This window comes from Sciurus vulgaris (assembly GCF_902686455.1).
Source record: "Sciurus vulgaris genome assembly, chromosome: 9".
Taxonomy (NCBI): Eukaryota; Metazoa; Chordata; class Mammalia; order Rodentia; family Sciuridae; genus Sciurus; species Sciurus vulgaris.
Window position 1 is genome coordinate 67,048,888 of NC_136469.1, and position 23,734 is coordinate 67,072,621.

The following is a 23,734-nucleotide window of genomic DNA, read 5'->3' on the forward strand; positions in this document are numbered from 1 at the left end:
CATACCTGAAGTTCTGAAAGGTCTTTTAACTGGTCTCATGTACCACAGTATAACAACCTAGTTACACAAAGTCAGGTATCTCTCTGCCTAAATAATTTAGAGAATTCCTCTAGGACCCCCAGGGATCTTTCAAACTTATAGCCTCCTCTCTTGCCATATCCCATGCTGTAACTTTCAAATGGAGTTTCTTTCAAATGGAATTACTCACTACTTTCTTGTTTAACCCAGACGATTTTATCACTCTATGGCTTTGACCTCTGCCCTCACCATCTATATTTCTCATCATAACAGTGGCAAACAAACATTTTCCCATGAGAATTAATTTATAAAACAGGAAAACAGATACTATACTTGTCACATTTTGTCACCCAAGATAAAAATAGTTTAACTGATTATCATGCTTTTTTGAGGGGGGCGGTTTAACAATATAGTGTACTGAAGAACAGAAAAGTGAAGGTAGCTTTCTAATTGATAAAGTTTAATCAATGAAAAACAAAAACACAGAAGTAGCATTCCAATAGTTCATTCCTTATATTTTACAACATATTATAGAGGTCACTAAGCATAGTTATAGACAGTATCATTTTGTCCTCAGTCTGGCCCAGCCAAGATGGGAGTTATTGCTATGGCTGTCAATTAAAATTCAGAAACTAAGGTTTTGAAACCAAATATGGGTATATAATAACAACTGTAATATTTTATCACTGTCAGTGGTCTTTCTATTACTGTTAGTCCTTAAAATTCAAAGAACAACAAATATTGTCTCTGACTTTCCCTCCAAGGGTCTTCCTTTTACATGCTAGTATTATTTTTCTTTCTGCTTTGTCTAGGCAGATAATCCTAAAAGATACAAGATAAACAGCACCAAACATAAAGCAAAACGTTTTCCCAAGGAGTAGACTGCGGGTACTCCATCAGTTTCAATGATCTGCGAGCTCAGTCAGGCATCCACCCTGTTAATTCCTAACACCAAAGCCCTCCTTGACCCAAGAATACAAAAGTCCTCTTCTACGCTTCTAAGGTTGTTATGTAGAAGCTTTTCTTCTTCTTATTCTGATTTGTATGAATTAAAATGAACTATTCCATTTGGAAAGTAAATCTAAGACCATATCATGTAATCCGATCAACTGCAAGAAGCTCTTTTTCCTATCATCATTGTAGTGTGCAGTTTGTACTTGGAGTGAAGAACATTTAAAAATACTGAAGTGTCAATCAGGCATCAGTATCTCTTAGGAAAATAAAAGAATTATCCATACTTTTTATCCAAGGGTGAGATGGAAGTTGTTAATATTAGTAAAATATCAATAAATAGTATACATTGAGCTGGGCACAGCAATCATGCACCTATAATCCCAGCTACCTGTGAGGCTGAGGCAGGAGGATAGTGAGTTCAAGGCCAGCCTGGGAAAAATAACAAGACCTCATCTTAAAAATAATCATACAAAATATTTTAAAATATGCATTATAAAATATTAAAAGTCATGAAATATTCCAGTTACCCCTAATAGCATCTACATGATTGCTCTCTCTGTATATTTCTTCCTCTTTTCTATGTCACTTGAACTCCTATACCAAAAAGAAAAGGAAGATGCAAAGACCTAGCCCTAAAGAAAGGGAATGTTATCATAGACACCTCCACGCTTGAACACAGAGCTCTGAATTATTCTTGAAGTTGCCACTCAGTGATCCTGGCAGATTGTAATCATTTTCTTCCCCTCCAAGGAAGGCTGGAGACTGAGCCATCATTACGTGGTAGATGGATCTGAAAGGAAAACTTCCCTCCAAGGTGGAACTGCACGGTAGTGGTAGATTTCTCTGTGAGCAAAGGCAATTACTGATACACCATTACTTACCAAAAAGAAATTTAAAAAAAGGAAAAAGTATAAAAATAAAATCAATACTTGTGAAACCACCACCACCCAGCATAATAAATAAAACAGAAAATAATGCTGAAGCCGTGTACCTCTCATTTAATTTTCCCTTTTTCTCTTTTTTCCTAATCAATCACTGACCAGATTTTTTCCTTTATCTTTGCTGTGTACTTCACAGCTTCTTGTAAGAAGGAAATATTCAAAATTCTTCCTCTTGGTCTAGACTATAGTATCAGCTGGAGGCCAAATTGGAATACAGAAGGTATATGCTCAGTACATAATTTATATTGATGGGAATGTCAATATAACAGTATATACATAATTACCTAAAGGGTTTAAGAAGTGTAGTCGAAATCTATATTTCACCATTTAAAATAAATAAATAAATAAAATAAACAAACAAACACTATTAACCTGGCTGTCTATAGCTTTACTCCTGAAGAGCATTCTTTTCACAGTAATAATATTCTTAACTCTGCTCGCAGTTTTTGTCATTCAGCATGTTCCTCCTTGGTGGCTGGGAATCTTTACTCATCTTAGGAACTCAGCAGCCAAGAGCAAATTCTATCTTCAGAATGTGGGTAATATTTTGAGAAAATAAAACTGTTTCTTCTCAGCAAGTTTGTGCATATGAGCATTCAGGGGCTGATTTTCCGGTTTATAGATTATCTAAACCCCTTTGCTCCTTTTTCCTTGCTTTTGGCCATTTCACTGCTCATTAGCATTGCCACTGAAGAGTGGACAGGAAACATAAAAAGAAAGAATCAAAGCAGTTTTGCTATTTATTAACTGTTTATCAACCACAACCAAAAAAAAAATCGTATGAAGAAATATGTTAGGTATTGGCCAGTTACTTTGTGAATATCCAGTTTTCAATGTTGGTCCTATGCTCCACTTCAACATAATTAAACGTAAGTATAAATGCATTTTCCAAATAATACTATACGACTTGTAAAGTAACATGCCTTTACTTGTGTTGTGGTGTGATTTCCCCCTTTATTTGCTAGAGTAAGAAAGAAATTACAGACTAGTAATATGAAAGAGTTGTATAATATTAACTTTAAAATGAGAGGAAAAAAGGAAATTAACTAATCTATACCCAAGAAACCATGCTCTGTGTAATATCTGATATATGGTAGGTACTGAATTTAGAAAAAAAAAAACTCATTAGTTTTATTAATTACAGAGTAACTAGATATCAAGGGTTCCTTTTCTGTCACTTGACTTTGCAGCACAACTGCTGATATCTTTGGTGGAAAAAAAGAGGAAAATTTTGTGGCAAATGGTGGACACCCTCCTTATGCTATGATGGGTATGATTGTAATGATTGTATGAACTTTGCAATCTATGGCTACACTAAGGCTAATGATTAACCAATAAAAGGCTAAGTAGAGAGATTTCTGTTATAAATGAAGACTATGCACCATACATAAAGGATAAACTCCTCAATGCACTTATAAGATTTTTGTTCTTTTTCTGAAATACATGTCTATGATATGGTAACTTCAGGCTACCATAAACATGATATTTACTGAGAGACCTCAGTCTTCAGTGCCACAGTAAACCTACTCTAGTCATCCTACCAGAAGTCTTGACTTGTTCCACCATCAATTTCATAACATTCAAATATTTTCTCAGAGGGCCAATATACCTAAAAATTCTTAAAGCATAAGAAATAGGTCTTATTTAACTGCTTAAGTTAGATGTAACAGGACTATGTAAACATTTACTGAAATCCCCCGATGTGTCACATGAGTTTACATGTGACCCTAACAATAAATATCCTACAAGTGGAATGTAACTATGTAGATCAGGATTTCTCAGCTGGCAAAGAATGAATTACATAAAATGTTCCAAACTCACCATGACTACACCACCAGGGAACAGAAGAGCAATCTCACTCAAGTCTCTGTGTGAGGCATCACCCTCACTAATGAGGTATTAAAAATTTAACAGCAATGTTCTTAAAAATATAACGGGTTCTCACGTAGACTGTCCCTACTTTGATCTATGCTGAAAGCTGTTGGTATATCTAAAAAGAAAACCCAATGGTGTCTAGTTATTGCTATTCACAGAAACAGCAAAGAAGATCTGGACTCTGACTAGCAAGACAGCAATTGCCACTGCACCATTAAAACAATTTTGTATGTTGTCAGATTGTCAAGATTATCAGTAGGATGAATCAGTCTTCTAGATTTTAATTAACCTCAAACTACATGTAACGGAACAACAGAACTGGCTCTCTGGCCTCACATTAGTTCCTAAATATTACCTGGTCTTTGACTTTACAATAATATGACAATCTAAAATGTGCTGGCTATGGGCTATGACAGTATAATGATGTTAAGATTAAGCATATTCAGCACCTTACCAAGTTTAGTGTTCATTCCAACAGTTTGGATTTAAATCTGCATAGCAATTCCTTTAAATTATTACATCTCACAATCCCAACAAGTAAGGAACTCATAAATTCAAAAAGCTTTTGAGGGCTGGGGTTGTGGCTCAGTGATAGAGTACTTGCCTAGCATGTGTGAGGCACTGGGTCCGACTCCCAACACCATATATAAAATAAAAAATAAAGTTCCATTGACCATGAAAAAAATTAAAAAACAAAACAAAATCTTTTGATGTGCTCTATTTAATTACCTTCCTCAGCTTCAATCATAACACACTTGGCTTTTCTTTTTTTTTTTTTTTTTTTTTTTGTTAATCATTGCTGATCTCAAACCACAATACTCCTATATTCTAATCCTTCATGTATTCCATGTTTACACATCAATTAATAGATGCAACCAAGCAGAAATTATCATGCAACATTCACATTACATTGTTTCCACAAAACGTAATGTTTCTGTATCGGAGATAGCAAAGGAAATGATAACACACAAAAAAATTCACCCACTATGAAAATTCTTATTTTAATATATTTTTATTTGAGACACAAAATCATTGTAATATACAGGACTTATGGGGATATTAATAGACCAATGAAGAAACTAAGATTCATTTTCAAAAGGATGAATTCTAAGGTCAGAAACTAGAACATTTCAGTTTCTTATTTTTGCCTATGACTGAAAGTCTGTCAGCTGATACAGCACAAATAGAATTGAAAGATCCATAAAAAGAAATATTGAAATGTGTCACTGAAAATTAACACAATATAAATTTATTTCATCAATATTTTATGCTGTGATAAAATTTGCCCTGTGCAATAACAATATTCTTTCAAAAATTTTCTAAATGATGTTAATCAAATGCATGACAGCGTTTACTTAGAAGAAACCTACAATCAATTCAAATATGACTATTGTAAACAAGAGGATTTTATGCTGTTTTAATACCATATCAGGCAGAAATATTATATATGCTTCAAATTAGTAATTACCAATGAACAAAATATTTATTCTATTTGTACTGGTATATCAATATACCTTAACACATAATCCACTCATAATTGCAGGAAAGAAATTTCCATTAAAGTTGAATGGTAATCTGGGAAACTACATGAAGTAAAACAGTAGAACAATTAGCTGAGTGTGTTTCAGAGAGCATTTGGAGACTCCTCAAGCTAATTCCAGTGGCTTTGGCCTGGTATCACTAGATCCAAGATTTAAAGAACCAAGTTCATCACTATTCAAACCCACGCTATCCAAACTCAGGGAATCAAGTAAGTTTGCAGATAAAGAGGTATCTTATTTTCAAATCCTCTTACTGATAATTCTCTTATGATTGAAACTTAAAAAAATTACCATATTAACAGAACTCCCACCTTAAGGAAGCAATTCTGCCCTTCCTGTTCACCATTGCCCCTGCTCCCTTTCTTCCATTATGGCAAAACTAACAGTACTCCTTATACTCCATTAAATCTCGAAATCCTCTCCAATCATTATTTTTGTCACTTCCAGCTTACTAAGAACACTTTTTTCCAAGACAGGTCAAACCTGGTAGTCAAGGCTCAATTTTCATACATATACACTTTGAGCTGCTCACTTCCTCTTTAACTTGCTCATATCCTCATAGTCCCACTTTGAATTAACACTAAGGTCTTTTACCCACTTGCTTGGAGAAAAAAAGGTCTTAGAATTCTCTTTCCTTCCTATGGATTTCTACCCCAAACAATCCATGAGAAAATTTGTTTCTTCTAATTTTAAATTATATACAGTCTGACAGCAGCATTTCTGGTTGAGTTACCAACTAGAATTTGCTTTCAAAGTATTTTTACTCCATCTAGATCACCCAAATGGAGGCTATCTTTCTAAAATACAAGCCATTTCATACCATGCACTTGATCTCAACCCATACCTACCTTAAAAATCTAGATACATCATGACTTGTAAGTCCCTACAGGATCTGCCCTAGTTGCCTCTCAGACCTCATTTCCTTCTACTTCCTGCTTTGCTCATTAAATTGTACTCAGATTGGCTTTCAAATGTTCTCTAAACAAATTAAGCTGATTCCTAAGTGTCTTGTCTCATTGCCATTGCCCTTGCAATGTCCTCTCCCTAAAATCCCTCTTCATCAGATATCCTCAAGGCCTACTCCTTTTCTTTGAATCAAGTCTCTTCTCCTAAGACCACCTCCTCAGAGAGCCCTTACCAGCACCCTATCCAAAACAGCATATTTCATCACTCATCAATCCCTCATTTTTCTTGGTAGTATTTATCACAACCCAACATTATATCACTCATTTTATGATTTTCTCATGGACACCCTCCTGAAAATAGAAGCTTGCTTTTTTAACATTTTAATTCTAGGAACTAAAAGAAGTATTAAATGAAGGGTGGTTTCACAATAAATGTTTGCTGAGTGAAAGAGCTTTCTCTCAATAAGCACACATACTGCATGTTGGTAGTAGTGCCTATATTCAACTGTAGTTTTAGCAATATTAACTTCTAAAATCATAATTTTGATAATGAAGCAAATAAGGTTACTTAGACAAAATAAGGTACTTAGAGCAGAAAAAAAAAGATCATTTTTAAAATAATACTTTTGAGTTATTTTGCTATGAATAAAGGATAAAAATTGCTATTTCAATAAAATTGATTTCATAAATAAAAATATTTGTAAATAAGGGATCTGATTAAGGAGTAATTTAAGCATTTTTAACACACAGGGACCCTTCTAGTTGCTCAGTTTCTGATGTGCACTTCCAGGTTTTCTTCCATCTACTTAGGAAGCTTCCCATGAATGAACCAGCCTCAGGTTCATGTTTATGATTACTTGGTGAATAGTAATAGTAGAAAAATGTGGAGCAGGAAGCCAACACACTAAAGAATTCTAATCAATTATTTCTTTATAATCTGCATGTTTGAGTGATATCAAGCTTATGCTAATATTCCTAGTGTACTTCCAGTTTGTAAATTCTGCAGGCTGGCATAGAAGGTGCTGATTATAACATAAGACTACATAAGGCTGCCCCAGACAGCCTTAATGAGTTTGTGGTGTGTTATAGGGGTAGCACTGTATATAATACCTTAGTGTTAATGAATCACATTGATGGTATCCCTTCTCCAATTTCTTTCTGGTAGTCCTCAAATATAGAAATTTTTCTTCATTTTAGCTCATATCATTTGGGAGCTTAAATGAAAATTAGTCTAAATCTTGTTTTAGAATTGATAAAAATTAGACTAAAGAAATTAAATTTTCGATATTTTTCAATTAGCTATTTATAACATTGGAATTTAGTATCAACTTTTCTAGATTTGAACTCAGATCACATTTTTAAAATATTCTAATATTCTACCTGTTTTTCACATGTACCTGAAATTTGTGTCCATACCCAAAGACTAAATTTCATCAATGTAAATGACTGGAATGCACAAAGTCCTTAATCAATCCTGGTATTACTTTAGTGTTTTTCTTTGTTCTTTAGACATCCACCTGATTACTTAATTTTACTCCAAATTTCTTATAACTCATTTTCCATCTACTAATTATCAATTAAGTTTGAAACAGAACAGTCTAACATAAGACAAATTGTTCATTCATTTAACATCCTCTATATGATTTTGCTAATGTTTTACATCCTCTATATGATTTTGCTAATGTTGAAACTAAATTATCCAATTAAAAGGTGGCTTAAATTGCATCTTCCATTATTCTTATAATGGGATATGCTAGAAGGAAATCTGTTCTTTTTAAAAAATTAAACAGAGAAATTACTAAGTAATAATAGACTCCTGTTTCATATGACTGAATAAACCCTATGGTCAGGGTAATGGTGGTGGTAGTGGTGATGTCTGTGCAGTGAACTGATACAATACCTAAAAAATAATTTTAACAGGCAAAAGTCATGTGAAAACATATATGATTGATTATTCACAAAACTCAATGTTTGGCATGTCTGGATATATCCTTTTTGTGTCCAGGTAGATGTTTTATTTCAGCTCCATTTGTATATATGTTTCAAGTCACCAACATCAATCAGTTTGGAACTCCAGGTATCTCATAGGTAAGTAGAACCACCCAGTTAGAAAATGTCAACAAACTATTCACTAATTTCTGTTTAAACAACACTATTAGTCATACTTGCATCCTTCCTGGTATCTTTACTTTCACAGAAAATAAGTATTAGTTTAATTATATGTTTCTGTTCTATTTTAAATCTGAGGAAAAAATTACATCACTTTGGCAATCTAGTTTATCTAGAAAGTAATAGGTGTTAATGTGTTTGAAAATAAAATTCTTCCAAGAGTAAGAGATAGGGGTAATATTATTCTTTCTAATTTGAAAATAAAAACCACTTGGATTTCACTGCATCACAAACCTCATTAAATGGCATGTTTTTGTGAAAATTTAAAAAATATTCCATTAGGTTTTCAAGTAGGAAAACAAAGGTACAGCTCAGAATGCAGTGACACCTAATGGCAAACCTATCTTTATAGGCCATAAATGTATTTTTTAATAAACATTGCATTTGTTGCTACTGATCTACAAGCTATCATCTGAAATGTGATCACAATCCAAGAGAAATGAGAATGACTTTCTTTTAAAAAGTCATATATGTGAGTGGAGGAAAAAAGAAAAACTTCCGTACTATATCAAGTATGATTTTTAAATTATCATATTCCATTAAGATAAACTTATAGTATGATAAAATAAGCATTAGAGACCTGAATCGAATGAAATGCATCTTCTATTGCTCTGAAAATTTCAACTTGTTTCTATTTGAGGGTGAATCAAAAGTTAATCACCTTGATTTTTATTCATATTTGAATTAAAATTTATAGGAGATATTTAGTGGATGTTTATTGGATTTCACCTGGAGTTGAAAGCAAAGATCCTTAGTGAAATGGCTGTGTTGTGCCATAGTTGATATTTCTGATTGATAATAACATTGTCTAACAATGCACACCTGAAATGTGCTTCTAATAACTCTATTAATGATATAAAAATGAACAATAGCAAAGTATGTGTATTAATATCTTCTAGAAGTTTACAGTATTTATCCAGAAGATAGGAAGCAAAAGCTACTCTATGTAGCAAAAGAATAAAAAAGCCATTGGGATATACATTGCAAAGAGTCCCTGGTGAATCATGGGGTTATCATTAACTAGTGCAAATCATTTACAAATTGAAAAGGAAAAATCTTGGTAAGACACAGAATATCTTCTGCAAATGTTTATATTCTGTGTTGGATAAAATAGTACTCTATTTAAAATTAAGGAAAACCCATGCTTAAATTTACCATCTATTATTATTTTTGAACATGTTGACATATTTTACTCACCCAATTTTGTACTATAATTTCAACATTCTCCTGATGGAAATATTAGGCGAATTGTTTGAGGTTCTCAAATATTCCATGAATTGTCTTAGACCTCTCATAATGTCAGAGTTGATGATTATTATCTCAGAGGATAAAGTGTCATCTGCTTATGAAAAATCATGAATAAATGCTTCTGTTCTACTCCCCGTTGACATAAGGTATTTTACCATGATTGATAACAACCAAACTATGTCAGTGATTTGTGTAATGTATGAATAAGTACAGTACTTGAATGTTCCCTTGTAGAGATATATAACTGAGGATAGCTAATTTACAATCAGTTCTGTGAGCACAGAAACCAGATAAAGAAATAAGCATATGTATTAAACTGTTAAAACATGAGATCCTCCATATTAGATATGAAGCAAAACACAAACTGTGCAGTTGACTGGAAATGCCACCTAATCCCTGCTTAATTAAAACAGTACTCAAAACTCCTGTTGTATTTAGGGAGTAAAAAGTGTGGGACGACTGATGTATGAAGAAAATAGCAGTCAGCGTGGCTAATCTCAAAGACTTGGGAGCTTTCTAGCTACATAAATCAGAGCGACTTCTGAATAGCCTCATAAAACACCATATCATTGCCATTCCACTCACGACTTTTTGGTTCTTCCTACAGCATGCAGATCATTAGGAAACTTCTAAGCAATCAAGTAATGTGGGTCTGATGAAATTACTCAATCAATGCACAGACTCAAAGTAGAAGCATAATTCAAAATTGCATAGTTTATATGTCTAAAGACCTTTCTTTTATCAGGGCAAAGAAGACCACAATAGAGGCAATTCATTTCAAAACACTATTTATATATGCAGTGTGTGCATATGTATTGAGCAAGTATATGCAACTATTAAACATCTCTCAAATATGATTAACAGAAACTCAAAATAATTGCAATATTATGCATTTTGAGTGAAATAAAAATTTTCATTTCAATCGTTCCAATTTAACCTTTACAGTTCATCATTACAGTGAGCTCCTGTGTTTAAACTACGTCATTAACTTTATTAAACTACTTACATGAAGAAACACCAAAGAGAACAAAGGTGAGAATTATGATGCCTAAAATCTGGTCCCATAACCAAAAGGATTCAATATTTTAAGAACCTATTACAGCAGTGTCTTTTTATCTTGCCAGTTTGCCTGAACTACCTATTGCAGCTACTTTCTGCATGAACACATCACAGGAAGCTGGGAAAGCCTTTCCTTTCTATATAACTCCTTATATCTCTATAATTGAAATAGTTCCTTTCCCTACAGTTTCAGCACTTTTATCCCTTTAGTCCTGAACTAATACGTTTCCCCATAATCATATTTCCCATTAAGTATTTAAATGAAAGCAATCACCTCCAAAGAAAATTCTCTTATCCTATTCAGCTAAGTGATCCAATGCATGTTAACTGGTGACTTAGAGTTTTAATATCAACATTCAGTTTTTAATTTTTCATATTTTTGCTGAAAGTAAGGGTGGAGGAAGGTAGAGCATTTAACCTCTGAAACACAAATTAACCACCTTTCAGCATATTATAAAAGGTATAAAACTTTTGAAACAATCTGTTAGATTCATTGCAATACTAGGGAGTCTATAAAAGAAATGAATTCTTTTGTCTAAACGTACTGACCGCATTCAAGTCAAATTAATCGAGAAGTTAACTATATCTTTTAGTAGGATGTGCACAGTTAATGCATACAACCAGATTTCTAAGGAAACCTGTAATTTCTACTCAGTTACTTTTTAATATTCTGTTTATAAGTCAGTCAGTCATGTCACACTGACCAACAATATGCAAAGGAAAAAAATGACATATGTGCTATTTTAAAAGAAATGCCCAAAATACACTGCAAAACAGTATATATCTAGTAAAGAATAGCAAGAGCTGTAGGTGTTTGTAAATAATTTATCATGTACACCACGGAACAAGCAATAAAATAAGCATTTTCCTTCTGAGAGATAAGAAGCATAAGTCAGAAACCCTTTATCATAAAATGAACATAAAAGGTATAATGATTATATACCTTCATTCCTGCTCCGGTCATTTACAACTAGATATAAATATATTTCCCTTTCTTAAGAGCAGGTTCATTTCTGAACACTTATCAGAACATTATTGACACCCTCACTGAGATAATAATTTCTCCCTGTGAAGTTCTGGACCCTCAGGCACTGTTAGCTCCCAGGCAAAACGGAATCCAGCAGGTAAGTTATCTAAGGCTCAATTTACTTAATGTACAAGTGCAAGGTTTTCTGAATCCTGACCTCATTACCCCTTGCACAGAGATATACACAATCCCATTGCTATAAATGACACAGAATGGTAGACATGTTTGCAAAGATAGCCTCTGAGACCAAGACAGGGAGCCCCCTGGAGCTGAGGGTCTGCCCGCTCCGGGCACGCACACCAGGCACGAGTCCCTTGCTTGGGAGAGCACAACCTCCACCTGAAACAGGTTCTCCTACCATACGTGCGTGTGTGTGTGTGTGTGTGTGTGTGTGTGTGTGTGCGCGCGCGCGCGCGCGCGTATGTGGTGCTCGGCGGAGGGGCAGGGGGACCGAAAGGGAAGAAGCTGTGACCCATCTGTCGCCTCGATTTGAAAAATACCAAGCCGTGTGGGTAGATAAAAGTCCTGTGCCCAGAAAAATTCCCCAAGAGGGGCCTCACTGCAGCCCAGCAAACGAACCTTGCTTGCCCCGGGAGGCGAATTTCCGAAAAGGAAATCGTCGCATTAACGCAGAAAAGGCTGCAAGAGCTCGTCTCCACTGAGCTCTCACGGATTAGCAAGTGAGAAGAGTTGGAGCCTGAAGCTGCGAGCGCTGTGCATGATAATGACGTGCAGCCCCCACCCGCCCCCGCCTGCCCGCCGCCGCTAGTCCTGGCCCGTCTGGTTGCCAATAGGTGGGGCCACGAGCCTGTCGAGGCGGCGCGGCAGTCCTCCCAGTCTGGGCGCCCAGCCTTAGCCCAAGCGCCTCTGCTCCCCGCCTTGCGCCGCAACTCGGAGCTGACTGGGAGCCGCGACGAGGCGGGTATCTACGCGCGAGCCCACGAAAGCGGCCTGCGCGCGTTTGCTTCCCGCGTTTCCCAAGCGCCCAGGGGCCAGTTTCGCCGCCGCGCAAGGCTGGGAGAGCGTGTACAAGGCGAAGAGGCGCAGGGCTCTCAGTCCGCCGCTGCACTGCCGCCAGCCCCTCCTGCCACCGCCTCGGCGACTCCGCGCGAGGACCGGAAAGCCAAGCAAAGAGGGAGGCTGGGGGCGCGTCAGGCACCCCGTCACCATCGCACTACGCTGCGGCGAACTCAGTCGGCTCACGTTGCAAAACCACCTGTTCGATCTGAAGGGAGCTCCCCTCACCCCCTACCCCCGTTCTTATCGCCTCACAGGTGACACCTCCTGTGCTCCCCAAAGATAATATTTTTCTAAATGGAGCAAATGTACATCCGGGGAAAATATGGAAGGTAGAGTCAATTAAACTTCCTTTCCCCACACACACTTAGAAGCCCCTGCACTCCCCAGCACACACGCACAGCACACTGAGGTCAATTGGAGACCCCCACGCATTCAGCCCACACTCCACAGTTCACCGCGAAACAACAGCACAAGTCAAGGTTCCAGCATCCACATCCTTCCAGAAAACTGAACAAGTGTGAGGGAAGGGTAGCGGGAAGGGGAAATGGACTGAAGCCACCTCCAACAAGCCACTCAGAGGGCGGAGAGTAGGAAGCAAAGGGGAAACATCTGCGAACGGAAACAGTAAAAGTATCCACGAACAGCACCAACCCTTTCTTACCGATGTGAATGATCGAATCCGCATTCGCCGAGTCCCAGGTTCGAGACCAACAGACGGACAAAACCAAGAGCAAGGGGAAAACTTCCATCTCCTCCTATGCCGATTCTCTTTGAGGATGGATTGTCTTCCAGTATATATATATTTAAAAAAAAATAAAAACAGTCCAAAGAGTTTGAGGTCACGATCGAGTTTAGCGCAGCTTTCTCTTTTTTTTTCTAAATTCCTATTGCCAGAGAGAAGCCTTTTATCGTCGCTGAGGAAGGCAGAGGGAATGAGAGAAAGAGCCCAGCTTGAGGAAACCTCCTTCGCAAAGCCGTGTCACTTGGAGGGGAATTTTGGCATCGCCAGAGTTGTTTGCAGTTTGGCTTTTTAAAAATGTATCCAGCCTCGGCTGCTCTCGGGCAGGGGGAGAGGCTGGAGCTCAGACCATCCCCATCGCTGCGCGGGGGCCGCGGGTCTCCGGTCCCAGCTCCGCCGCAACTTCCAACACCCCCCTCACGCCGGATGTGCCCCCTCCCCGCCCCCTCCCCCAGCCAAAAAGCCCCCCCACCCCGCCCCTATGGCCCGCAGAGAATCACTTGTCTTCGCTGCCAAAATCTAAGTGGGAAGGGAAGATTAGGAGATTCCAACCGGAGCAGCCAGATTCCAGCAGGGAGGGGAAAAAAGCCCTCTCCAAGAGGGGTAGAAAAAGTGAACTTCAAGGTAATGCAGATAGTAATGCAGAGAAAATCCCCTTTCTGCGCGAGGCGGGGAGCAGAGCTCAGCGAGGCGGGCCCGGGGAGCCGGTTCGCTCGGGCGCGGTGGCGGGGGAGTTGCGCCAGGCGCGAGCAGTGGGGCCAGGCCGGCGGAGGGAAGCCGCCGCGGGCTGCAGGATGCTTTTGAAGCGGTTCGCCTGCGGGATGCAGGAAGCAAGGAGCGAGCCTGGCAGCTTCAGCACCAGCCCCACGTTGCCTAGAAATGGATCACCTAGGAGAAGGAGCGAGCCCGCGAGAGAGCGGTGCTGTCAGGCAGAGAGAGGGGGAAACCAAGAGAGGAAGAGCTTCTCTCTAATAACCACCTCCTCCCCCTATCTGCAATACAAGGGAGAAACAAAATAGTGCTCTCATTTCCCTTGGAATCTTCAACCGGGACTGAGAAAAAGGCAGGACTGGAAGAGAAAAAACGTTGAAGGCTTTTTTTTGCATCTTTTTTTTTTTTTTTTTTCTTGTACAAGGTTAAAAGTAACCTAAAAAAGCCACCCTACTTATTTAACCTTGCTATTCTCCAACAGGTATCAGACTTTTCTAGTCTTTGCCTGGAATCAGACACATTGGTTGAAAACAAATTAGGGACACCTGGTCACTTAGGGAAAAAGAGACCTAGAAAGCTTTTAATGAGATTTCAATTATAAAGTTATAGAAAGGAGAGAACGTGCTAATTGCCTTTTATACAGTGATCCTTCCTACACCCTTAAACCCCGTCTCCAGGGTATTTTTCTTTTTAGGCAATCGGGATACAGAAAGAATCCTGAAATTATTCTGTAGATAGACCTCCTCTATCAGAATAGAAATGCTTGAAATTTAAAAAGAAATAGAATAATGTAATAAAAACAGGAATAACTGCTTCAGTGAAACATTTGGTCAAAATATTGCGTTGAGTAGCTTAATAACCTATGCAGATAAATTCAGAATGGGGAAGTTGGTTGTCTTCCACAGGAAGAGCTGAGGAAGTACTGAATGACAGCCTTCCAGCCTCTACTGAAAGGATCTTCAACCAGCTTATTTCTTATCATAAAATCCTGATTACTGTGACTACCTTTCTTCGAATAATTAACTTATATCAAGCTAACCTTATTGCAGACCAAAGATTTAGTAACACAATCAACTGACTAATTGAGTTATTAATGGTCCTAATATTGTTTCAATTGTAAATGCAATCCCCTGGGAATGTTGTTACTTTGGATGTATAGATGTCAAACAGACTTTCAGAGCCCTCCCTTTCCTCAAGTTTGGCAAACCTCTTATTCTCTCATTTGAGCCCTTCTCTCTAACCTGGTGAGTTGGGTCAACATTCTCTAAAATCAATTGTATGTTCTCCCCTCTGCGAAGTACTATTCATTCATCCTGAATATTTTTCCTGAATATTCCAGATTATGTCGTGCTGTCATTTGCTACTAATGTAAGCAGATCTTCTTGGAAGGCAAATATTCATCTAGCCAACCATTTACCTTTACCACCTAAAAGGCTAGTTTAAATTCTTTGCCCCTGCAGTGGTGTACAGTCCTTTGTTTTTGTTTGGTTTGTTTTTTGCCATGATGGGCATTGAACCCAGGGCTTTGCTCATGTTAGTCAGGTGCTTTACCACTGAGTTACATCCCCAGCCCCCTCAACCTTTAGTGTAGTATAAATCTCTCCATCTTCTATGATCTCATATTGCATTAGAAGTAAACAAAACTGCTTAGGAATTAGATCATCAATGCCTAAGTGCAAGGACCATAGCTTATGCACATGTTATTCAGTACAGCATTTTACAGACAACCCCTTTGTTGATGTGAATTTTACTTCCCTTCTAATTCTGGAACAAACCAGTGCTTCTAAGGAGCCATCTCTGTTTCTCCCAATTTTCCTCATTCCTTTATCTTTTTTTCCTTTACATTAGTACACATAGAGTCGTTATTGATTATATTTGTATTGTTATTGAGGCCATTTGCTGTCTAAAGGGTTCTAATGCACTTTAATGAATTATACTTTGTTGATACAGACAAGGAATTAAAAGAATGGATGTATCTCCCCATAACTTGCTTCTATCATACTATTCACAGGGGCATTTTAAAAATTGATGACTCCCTGTGTATTCTATCAAGAAAAAATTATTAAATGACCATTTAACATGGAAAGAACACTGTAATAACTTAAATCTTGGAGCTAGATGGAACTTCAAAACAATAACTAGCTCAATCCTGGCGATAACCAAATGTAGTTATGTTCATACAACCTCATCTCTTGGAAACTCTGTTTTCATGAACTATAAGTATAGCATTCTCATAATTCCCAAATCCTCCAATTTAATGTGCTTGTACCCTAACTTCCCTTGCAAATAATCTTGGAATTTTTTCAAAGGAATCACTTAGGGCTATTTCCAGAATCTCTGGGGTTTAGCACCCAAAATATAATGTGTATATTCCAAAATCTCTGTAAGTGACTCAAATGTATAGCCATTTTTCAGAGCCACTGTTCTAATACTCAAATATTTAAAGGAATTGGGTGACATACCACAAAAGAAAAAAATTGTGAGGTATGACAATTACTTAAAATGGGCAAAATGTCAATTAGAAAAGATAGTTGAACTAGGAATTGAAGCTTTCCAAAAGAAAGACAATGTAGTGCAAAATTAAAATGCAACATCAGCTTATTGATTTTCAATTTTAAAATAACAATCTTTTCACTAATTACCAAATAATTTCTATATCCATTGAGTCCTAATTAATGGTGTTTTATGAAATACAAGTTTAAACAGATTTTAATAATGTATTAACTATATTTTCTACTATTTTAGGAAGTTGCATGTATTGTGATATATTAATTAGCTAGAAACAAAGATTTATAATGTGTAAGTTAGATGCCAAGATCCAGAAGGAGAAAGAAAATAACCCATTCACTGGTTGTGTTTATTAAATAGGCTTTTTAATGAAGGCTATCTATTGGTCTCATTATGGTTGCTTAGCTTTAATTCAAAGATAACTTATCATATGAAAATGGTCAATGCATCTGACTGAAATTCACACTTTTTGAAAGTAGTCTTCATTCACTAAAGTTTTCTAAAATGTGCTTAACTTTTTGGAATAAAAATGAAAGTGAACCATGTTTTATGAATTATTTTTCAAAGTGGAGACTGTCACTTCATTCAGGCATTAATTGTGATATGCATGTCAGCAATGTAAACAAATGGTAGATAATCTGAATAGCTTTAAGATGCAAAGTAGAAAAATATTTTTCCTATAAAAACAGAATTTCAGAGAAATATTAATTTGCCTTGTTGGGGTGAGTGAGAGTGCAGCTCCTTCAATAGCCTATAATAGTGGAAAGAAAGCAAGGCAATGGAAACCCGTGAAATGTATAATTCTCTAATTTTTACCTGAAAAAAAATTAAGAATACCAATGCCTAAATTTAAAAAAATCAGCTGTTCACGATTATAACAGCAGTAAATCAACCTAGATTAGTCAATTTAAAAATAAACTCTCCAATAATATTTCATTGACTCAATCAAGATCTTGTTTTACAATGAAACAAGATTATTATGAGTACCTACTTCAAACTTCAGGTGAGAAGTTAGTGTTCAAATAATATCACAGAAAAAGCGAGAATGTACTCTGATCATTATTTCTAATTCTCTATAACTGTATCATTAACATTATAAACCTGGCTAGCCATATCAAAGATTCTAAGTAATAGTAACTTTACCAGAAGCATGAAAAAAAGGCTGAAAGAGGGCAGTGACTAACCATCTGTAGGTGCAGGTAGCTGTAGTAAAGGACTGTGAAGTTATAATTGAAATATACATTTGTGGAAGTGGAAAGCGTAAATTCTGTTTGGTTGAGGGGCTGAAAGGGAAACTTTTTTGTACTTAGCAGCTGATAGAAGTTCAGAGCTCAGTGGAGGGTTAGGAGCTCTGTTATGCAATGCCTTGTTTTCCTAAAAGACAATGAGGAAATATTTGTTGGAAGGCAAAAACAGAAAATGTGATTTTTTTTTTAACTTTCAAATAAGCTTCAAGAAAATCATTAAATCATGTATTCCTATAAGAAAGACTAACATTGGTTATACTTTGTCCTTATTTTTCTCAGGTCAACTCCTTTATACTTTGTCAAATTATTTTGTCTGTCACACTAGTACAATATTTCTTTCCTTCCTTTCTTACCTGCCTTTCTTTCTTCCTTTCTTCCTTCTTTCCTTCCTTTGTTACTTCCTTCTTTACTTCTAAATTTAGCTCTTAATCTCTTCTTTATTTTCAAAGCTTTCCCTAAATCTGTGAGACTGCCCTGTCAGAAAATATGTTTTCCTCTAACAGAATGAGATGTAAATTCTAACCAAATTTTGCAACAGAATTGATTGGAATATATGAGTGTTTTACAAATGTATCTATTATTAAAGTTAATTCAAGTGAAAACTTTGAATTTCAAAGCTGTTTCACTATTCACACATAAGCCATGATTTTGAAATTTTAGGAGCAGAAATTCATATGCATTGGTAGGTCTCTTTCACTTGCCTCATCAGTGTGAATTTTGTGTGCCATTTCATGAGAATATTAATAAGCATAAAGCAATTGGTTGATGGAAAGTCAAATCATGACTTGAAACCCAAAAGGGGCACTTGTTGAGATTGGCCCCTCATTACATTATATCCTGTCCCCACAAGATGGCAGCCATGCTTGATGTAGATTTAATCAGCTTACCTTTGAATGTCTCAATACTTAAGAGTTTACTAGAGCATTGTTAACTCATACTAATCAAATGGCTAAACTGAGGCAAGCTTATTATTTTAACTAATTTTTGTTTATATTACTTAATTTTCTGCAATTTTATGTCTTCTAAAACCTTCACAGAGAATAATAAGTTTCTTTTATGAGTCTCTTAAAAAATGTCTTTTATTTACACCTTGTCTGATTTGGTCAGTTACTTAAGAAGTAAATATGAACAGATAATTTTTAACAATATGCCTCTCAAATATGTTTTGGAGGGTATATAGAACACTGGGACATTATTTTAGTATTCAAATCTGAGGTGTACATATCATATCTTCAAAATAAGATTAATTTTACTATTTGTTTTATGCACACACAAAAAAAATTTTATGTATCTTGCAAGTAATTGTACTTGCCCTTAAAAAAAAAAAGTGTCTGTCAATTATGTGATTGATCCCTCTGGTGTGGTATACCAGATTAAATAAAAAACAAAGGAATGCATGATATCAACTATAGTGAATATCAGTTATAGTTTTGTTTCACAAAAAGATCAAATTTTATTATCTTCTCATAATTAACTACTTTTACTACAAAATGAGATGTTTCTTTTGAAAAATAGCTCTAGACAAATAAGTGGCTCACTTACAAAGTAAGTTTGTAGAGTATGGTTCAGATAATATACCACACATTTCAGTTTAAAATATATTGAATTTTGTCATACCATATACATATATAAAAAGAAAAATCTAAATACAGAAACAAAGCCTTGATCTTTTCAGTGCTCAGTCATTTAAGATACATCTGTATATTGACTTTGGAGAATATTTTGATAATACATAAGACTTCATAAAAATTTACTTTCATTATTTCATAGGTAAGTAATCTGTAATGATTTAAAGAAAATTAATTCCTTATACCTCATCATCCCTATGAATTGCTGGTGAATTTAGGTGTTTAATTGACTATGATTTAGTGTGTGAACTAATTAAAGAAAATATAAAATGAAAATTTCAAAATATGGAAGCAAACGACAATATCATCTTAATTTGCTCTAAAATAAACAGATTACAGAGGTATTAAAGTGGTCTATATATAAGACTATTCACCTGATTTTAATTCCTATAGCTTACAGCACAGGTAGAGCTATCTGTTCAGTGTAGAGAAGATGAACAAAGTTTTCAATAGATGTCAATAAAATTAAATCAGAAACCAAAGCCCACATAGGAATCTCTACCCAAACTTCACTTGACCTATTTACAATATGGTATATATGACTAAAAATAATGGAAGGCGAACAAATAAGCAATAAATTTTAAGTTAGATCTCATAGAATTACCAAAAGTTTACTAATAATAAAATTATTTATATTGTAGACATTGTAACCATTTTATTTCCTATCCTATGTTTTACACTTTGATGCTTATCACATTTATTTTATTTCACTGAGAGAGTTGAACCTCAAAGAAGTAGATATGACATCAAACTTGTGAAAAAGAGGCAATATTTTAAAATTTTTAAAATGACAGTGTTTTCAGAAAAATCTAAGCCAGCATTTCCCACATTGGGCATTTCTATTGTTTGGAATGTGGTTAGTGTTCCCCAAGTTTGGGTTATTGATAAGTGATCAAATCTTTAGGAGGTGATGCATAGTGGGAGACCTGTAGGTCGTTGGGGGCATGCTCTGGAAGCCAGTTGTGGGACTCCACTCTCTCCTTCCTATTCACTGCCTAATGAGGCAAGTAGTTTGTTCTGCCAGATACTCACACTATTATGTACTGCAATGGGCACAAAGGAATAGAGCCCCTTCGTCTTGAACTACAACCCACAGAACTGTGAGCTGAAAAAAACTTTTTTTCTCTACCAGTCAATTGCCTTAGATATTTCACTGTAGAGATAGAAACTAACTAATACAGGTTTTATGGAACACTTTCTTCTTTCAAAGAAAGGGGTTTTGTGGCCAGATAAGATTTCAGAATGCTAGACAGATTTTTTTTCTCCTCTTGCATATCCTTAGTGCACATTAAAGCTATTAAAATCAGGAAGAACTACTCTAATAAGCAAATCATTAATTTGTATTTAGCATGGAATATCCCAAACTTACTTTGTCATCTAATCTTTCTTTATAGAGTGTATCATGAAATCCTGTTACTTTTGCAATCTGTATTCTAAATTAAAAAAAAAAAAGATGTTTTTTTTTTTTTTTTCCATATATTGTTTGTAGATGTTTATATTAGCCTGATTACAAATCTGTAGGCTAGTGGAACATATCTGAGGAGAGTCTAGGTTTTGCTGTAATAGGAATTTCCTATCTCTGTTTTGAAAGTTTATGATGGAGGACAATATATCACTCAGCTATAAACATGTTTCTTTTAGAATGCTATATAGATTTCTCCTTTTTCTTAGGGTGTAGAAAGCTAAAGAACATTGTTGTTATCCTAACAATGAGAAAATACTGGATGACCTATAAAAATGTAAATTTCCTTGAAGCTATCAGAGAACTGAGGTGATGAGACAAAATAAATTAAATTCCAAAGAGTGGAAAGCACCCTTAAAGAGAACCAGGACAGAGCATAGAGGGTAAAGAGGCTTCCATAGAAGCAAATAGGAAGAATCAGTCAGAAATTTTAATGAATTATTGAAGGTTGAATATGGGCTAACGTAAGTTTAGAATACCTGAGAGCACAGAACAAGGTGACCTGCACTCAATTATAGACTCATATTGATCTTCACTAGTTGCTCCTGGGAAAGAATGATGGCAGGGAAGGACACTTCAGTAATAAAGCATGATGGAGGTAGAACAGTGTCAAAATACAGTCCACTTCACTCAACTTGTCTCTGTAGGAAGAAATAAGCTTTGTACTATGGAAGGAGGGGCAGCTATCTGTCTTATTCCCTAGGACCCAGGCAAAAATTCAATGCTTTCTGTAGAGACAAAACTCATCAGCCTCTGGGGAAGATTAACAAACCTTCTTTCCTGACTCAAAGAACAAAGTAAAGATCACAATTTGGGGGAGAGTTAAAGAATCCATGTTGTCTGCCCCCCAGGGAGGATCATAAAAGGTATATCATTTCCAGAGGCAGTGAGGAGCAAAAAAAAAATGTATCTGCTGTTTAAGATCTTCCGGAATACAAGTCTGAACATGATTGTCATGCATAGGAGAATGATAAGAATGATAACCAAGCCTCATTCCTGACACACAGGCTCACATGTCTGAGAATGAGCTCACACCAGAACTCCCTGCACTCAACATGAACTTAGTCTTATTTAACAAGCAATAGAAGTCTAATACTGTTAAAGATGAAAGACTGGGGAGAGAGACTTTCAGTTAGTACTTGCACAAGTCTTAAAAGCTGGGGATGGAGCAGAAAAAGTGAGAATAGCCTCTGGCACCACAGGGCTTACTGTCACACATGGTTCTCGCCCATGGTTCAGTAGCTCTCCATTGAAGGAAGTTGCATGTGTGGGAATGAGGGTACCAAGATCAAAATTCCAAACTAGCTCAACTATTATCATCCTAAGAGAAAAAGATTTCTATTCATTTCCAGCTATAAATGCTCTTCATCTCAAATTTTACTGTCTTTTTTATCACCGTGTTAAGCATTCATTCAATAATTAAGACAAATATAACTACAAGGAAAAATGTCATTGTCCAAACATAAAACAATCAACATAAGCAATGATGAGAAATTACCCAGATATTGAAATTATCAGTCAAATGCTTCATCTTTATGGTAACAGGGATTGAATCCAGGGGCACTCAATCACTGACTCACAGTCCCAGCCTTTATATATATATTTCTATATAAATGTAAGTGTACATATATATATTTCTATATAAATAGAAGTGTACACACACACATATATATATATATATTTCATTTTTGAGACAGAATCTCACTAAGTTACTGAGGCTGGCTTCAAACTCATAATTGTCCTGCCTCTGCTTCCAGAGCTGCTGAGATGACAGGTATGCATCATGGAGGTTTTGTAATAGTTATGATTTAATACATTGAAAAACATAAAGGTAAAGTGAAGAACATATATAAATAGATGGGGAATTTCAATAAAAAGATGAAAATTATCATAATGAGTAAAATCAATACTCCTGCAAATTAAAAAAAAAATAAGAATACTAAATTATGCTATCCAAGATGAAGAATTACTTTGCCAGGTTTCACATATCTGAGGAAGAAATTTGTGAATTTAAAAGTAGGATGATAAAAATTATCCAGAATGAAAGAGTAAATAAAAAAATACCAAGGAAATCACATAAAAACTGAGACAACATGAAATTGCCTACATGTTTTTATTTTGATTCATAAAGGAACAAATATGGAAGAAAAAATACTAGAGAATAGATGATACATTTGCAAATTTAATTAAAGCCCAAAATACTTAGAGAATTCTATACAAGAGTTTTTGACCACACACTTTTTAAAAAAAATTTAAAAACAAAAAATTATCTAGAAAATCATAGTTAAATTTCTATAAAAACAAAAATAAACAATCTTGAAAGCTACCAGAGAAAAAAGGAAATATTGTATACATAGAAACAAAGGTAAGAATCAGAACACATGTCTCACCAAATACTATGCAAGCCAAAAGATGAGGGGGAGACATCTGTTAAGCACAAAATGATAAAATGAACTGATCATTAGAACTCAAATTTCAGAAAAAAGGTTTCTAAAAACAAAGGCGAAATTCAATGTTTTAAGAAAACAAATGCTAATCAAATTGATTACTAGAGTACCTTCATGATGAGATATCTTAAAAGTAGATCCTTAGGTTGAAGATGTTTGATAACATGGTGATTTGGGTTTTTAGGAAGAAATGTAAAGCAACATCCATAGGAAAATAGAAAATGGATATAAAAGA

At 35.8% G+C, this 23,734-nt stretch overlaps 1 protein-coding gene across 5 annotated transcripts in view; it reads right to left on the reverse strand.

Moving 5' to 3' along the window:
• The window catches only part of GRID2 (glutamate ionotropic receptor delta type subunit 2), a 1,449,748-nt gene extending 1,435,836 nt beyond the window's left edge, over window positions 1–13,912 (reverse strand). For all 5 annotated transcript variants that reach the window (XM_079153230.1, XM_079153229.1, XM_079153231.1 and 2 more), the window contains exon 1: window positions 13,419–13,912. In XM_079153230.1, the coding sequence (XP_079009356.1) occupies window positions 13,419–13,506 (88 nt within the window). In that variant the 5' untranslated portion in view covers window positions 13,507–13,912. The remainder of the gene's footprint in view (window positions 1–13,418) is intronic.
• Window positions 13,913–23,734: the final 9,822 nt, after the last annotated feature.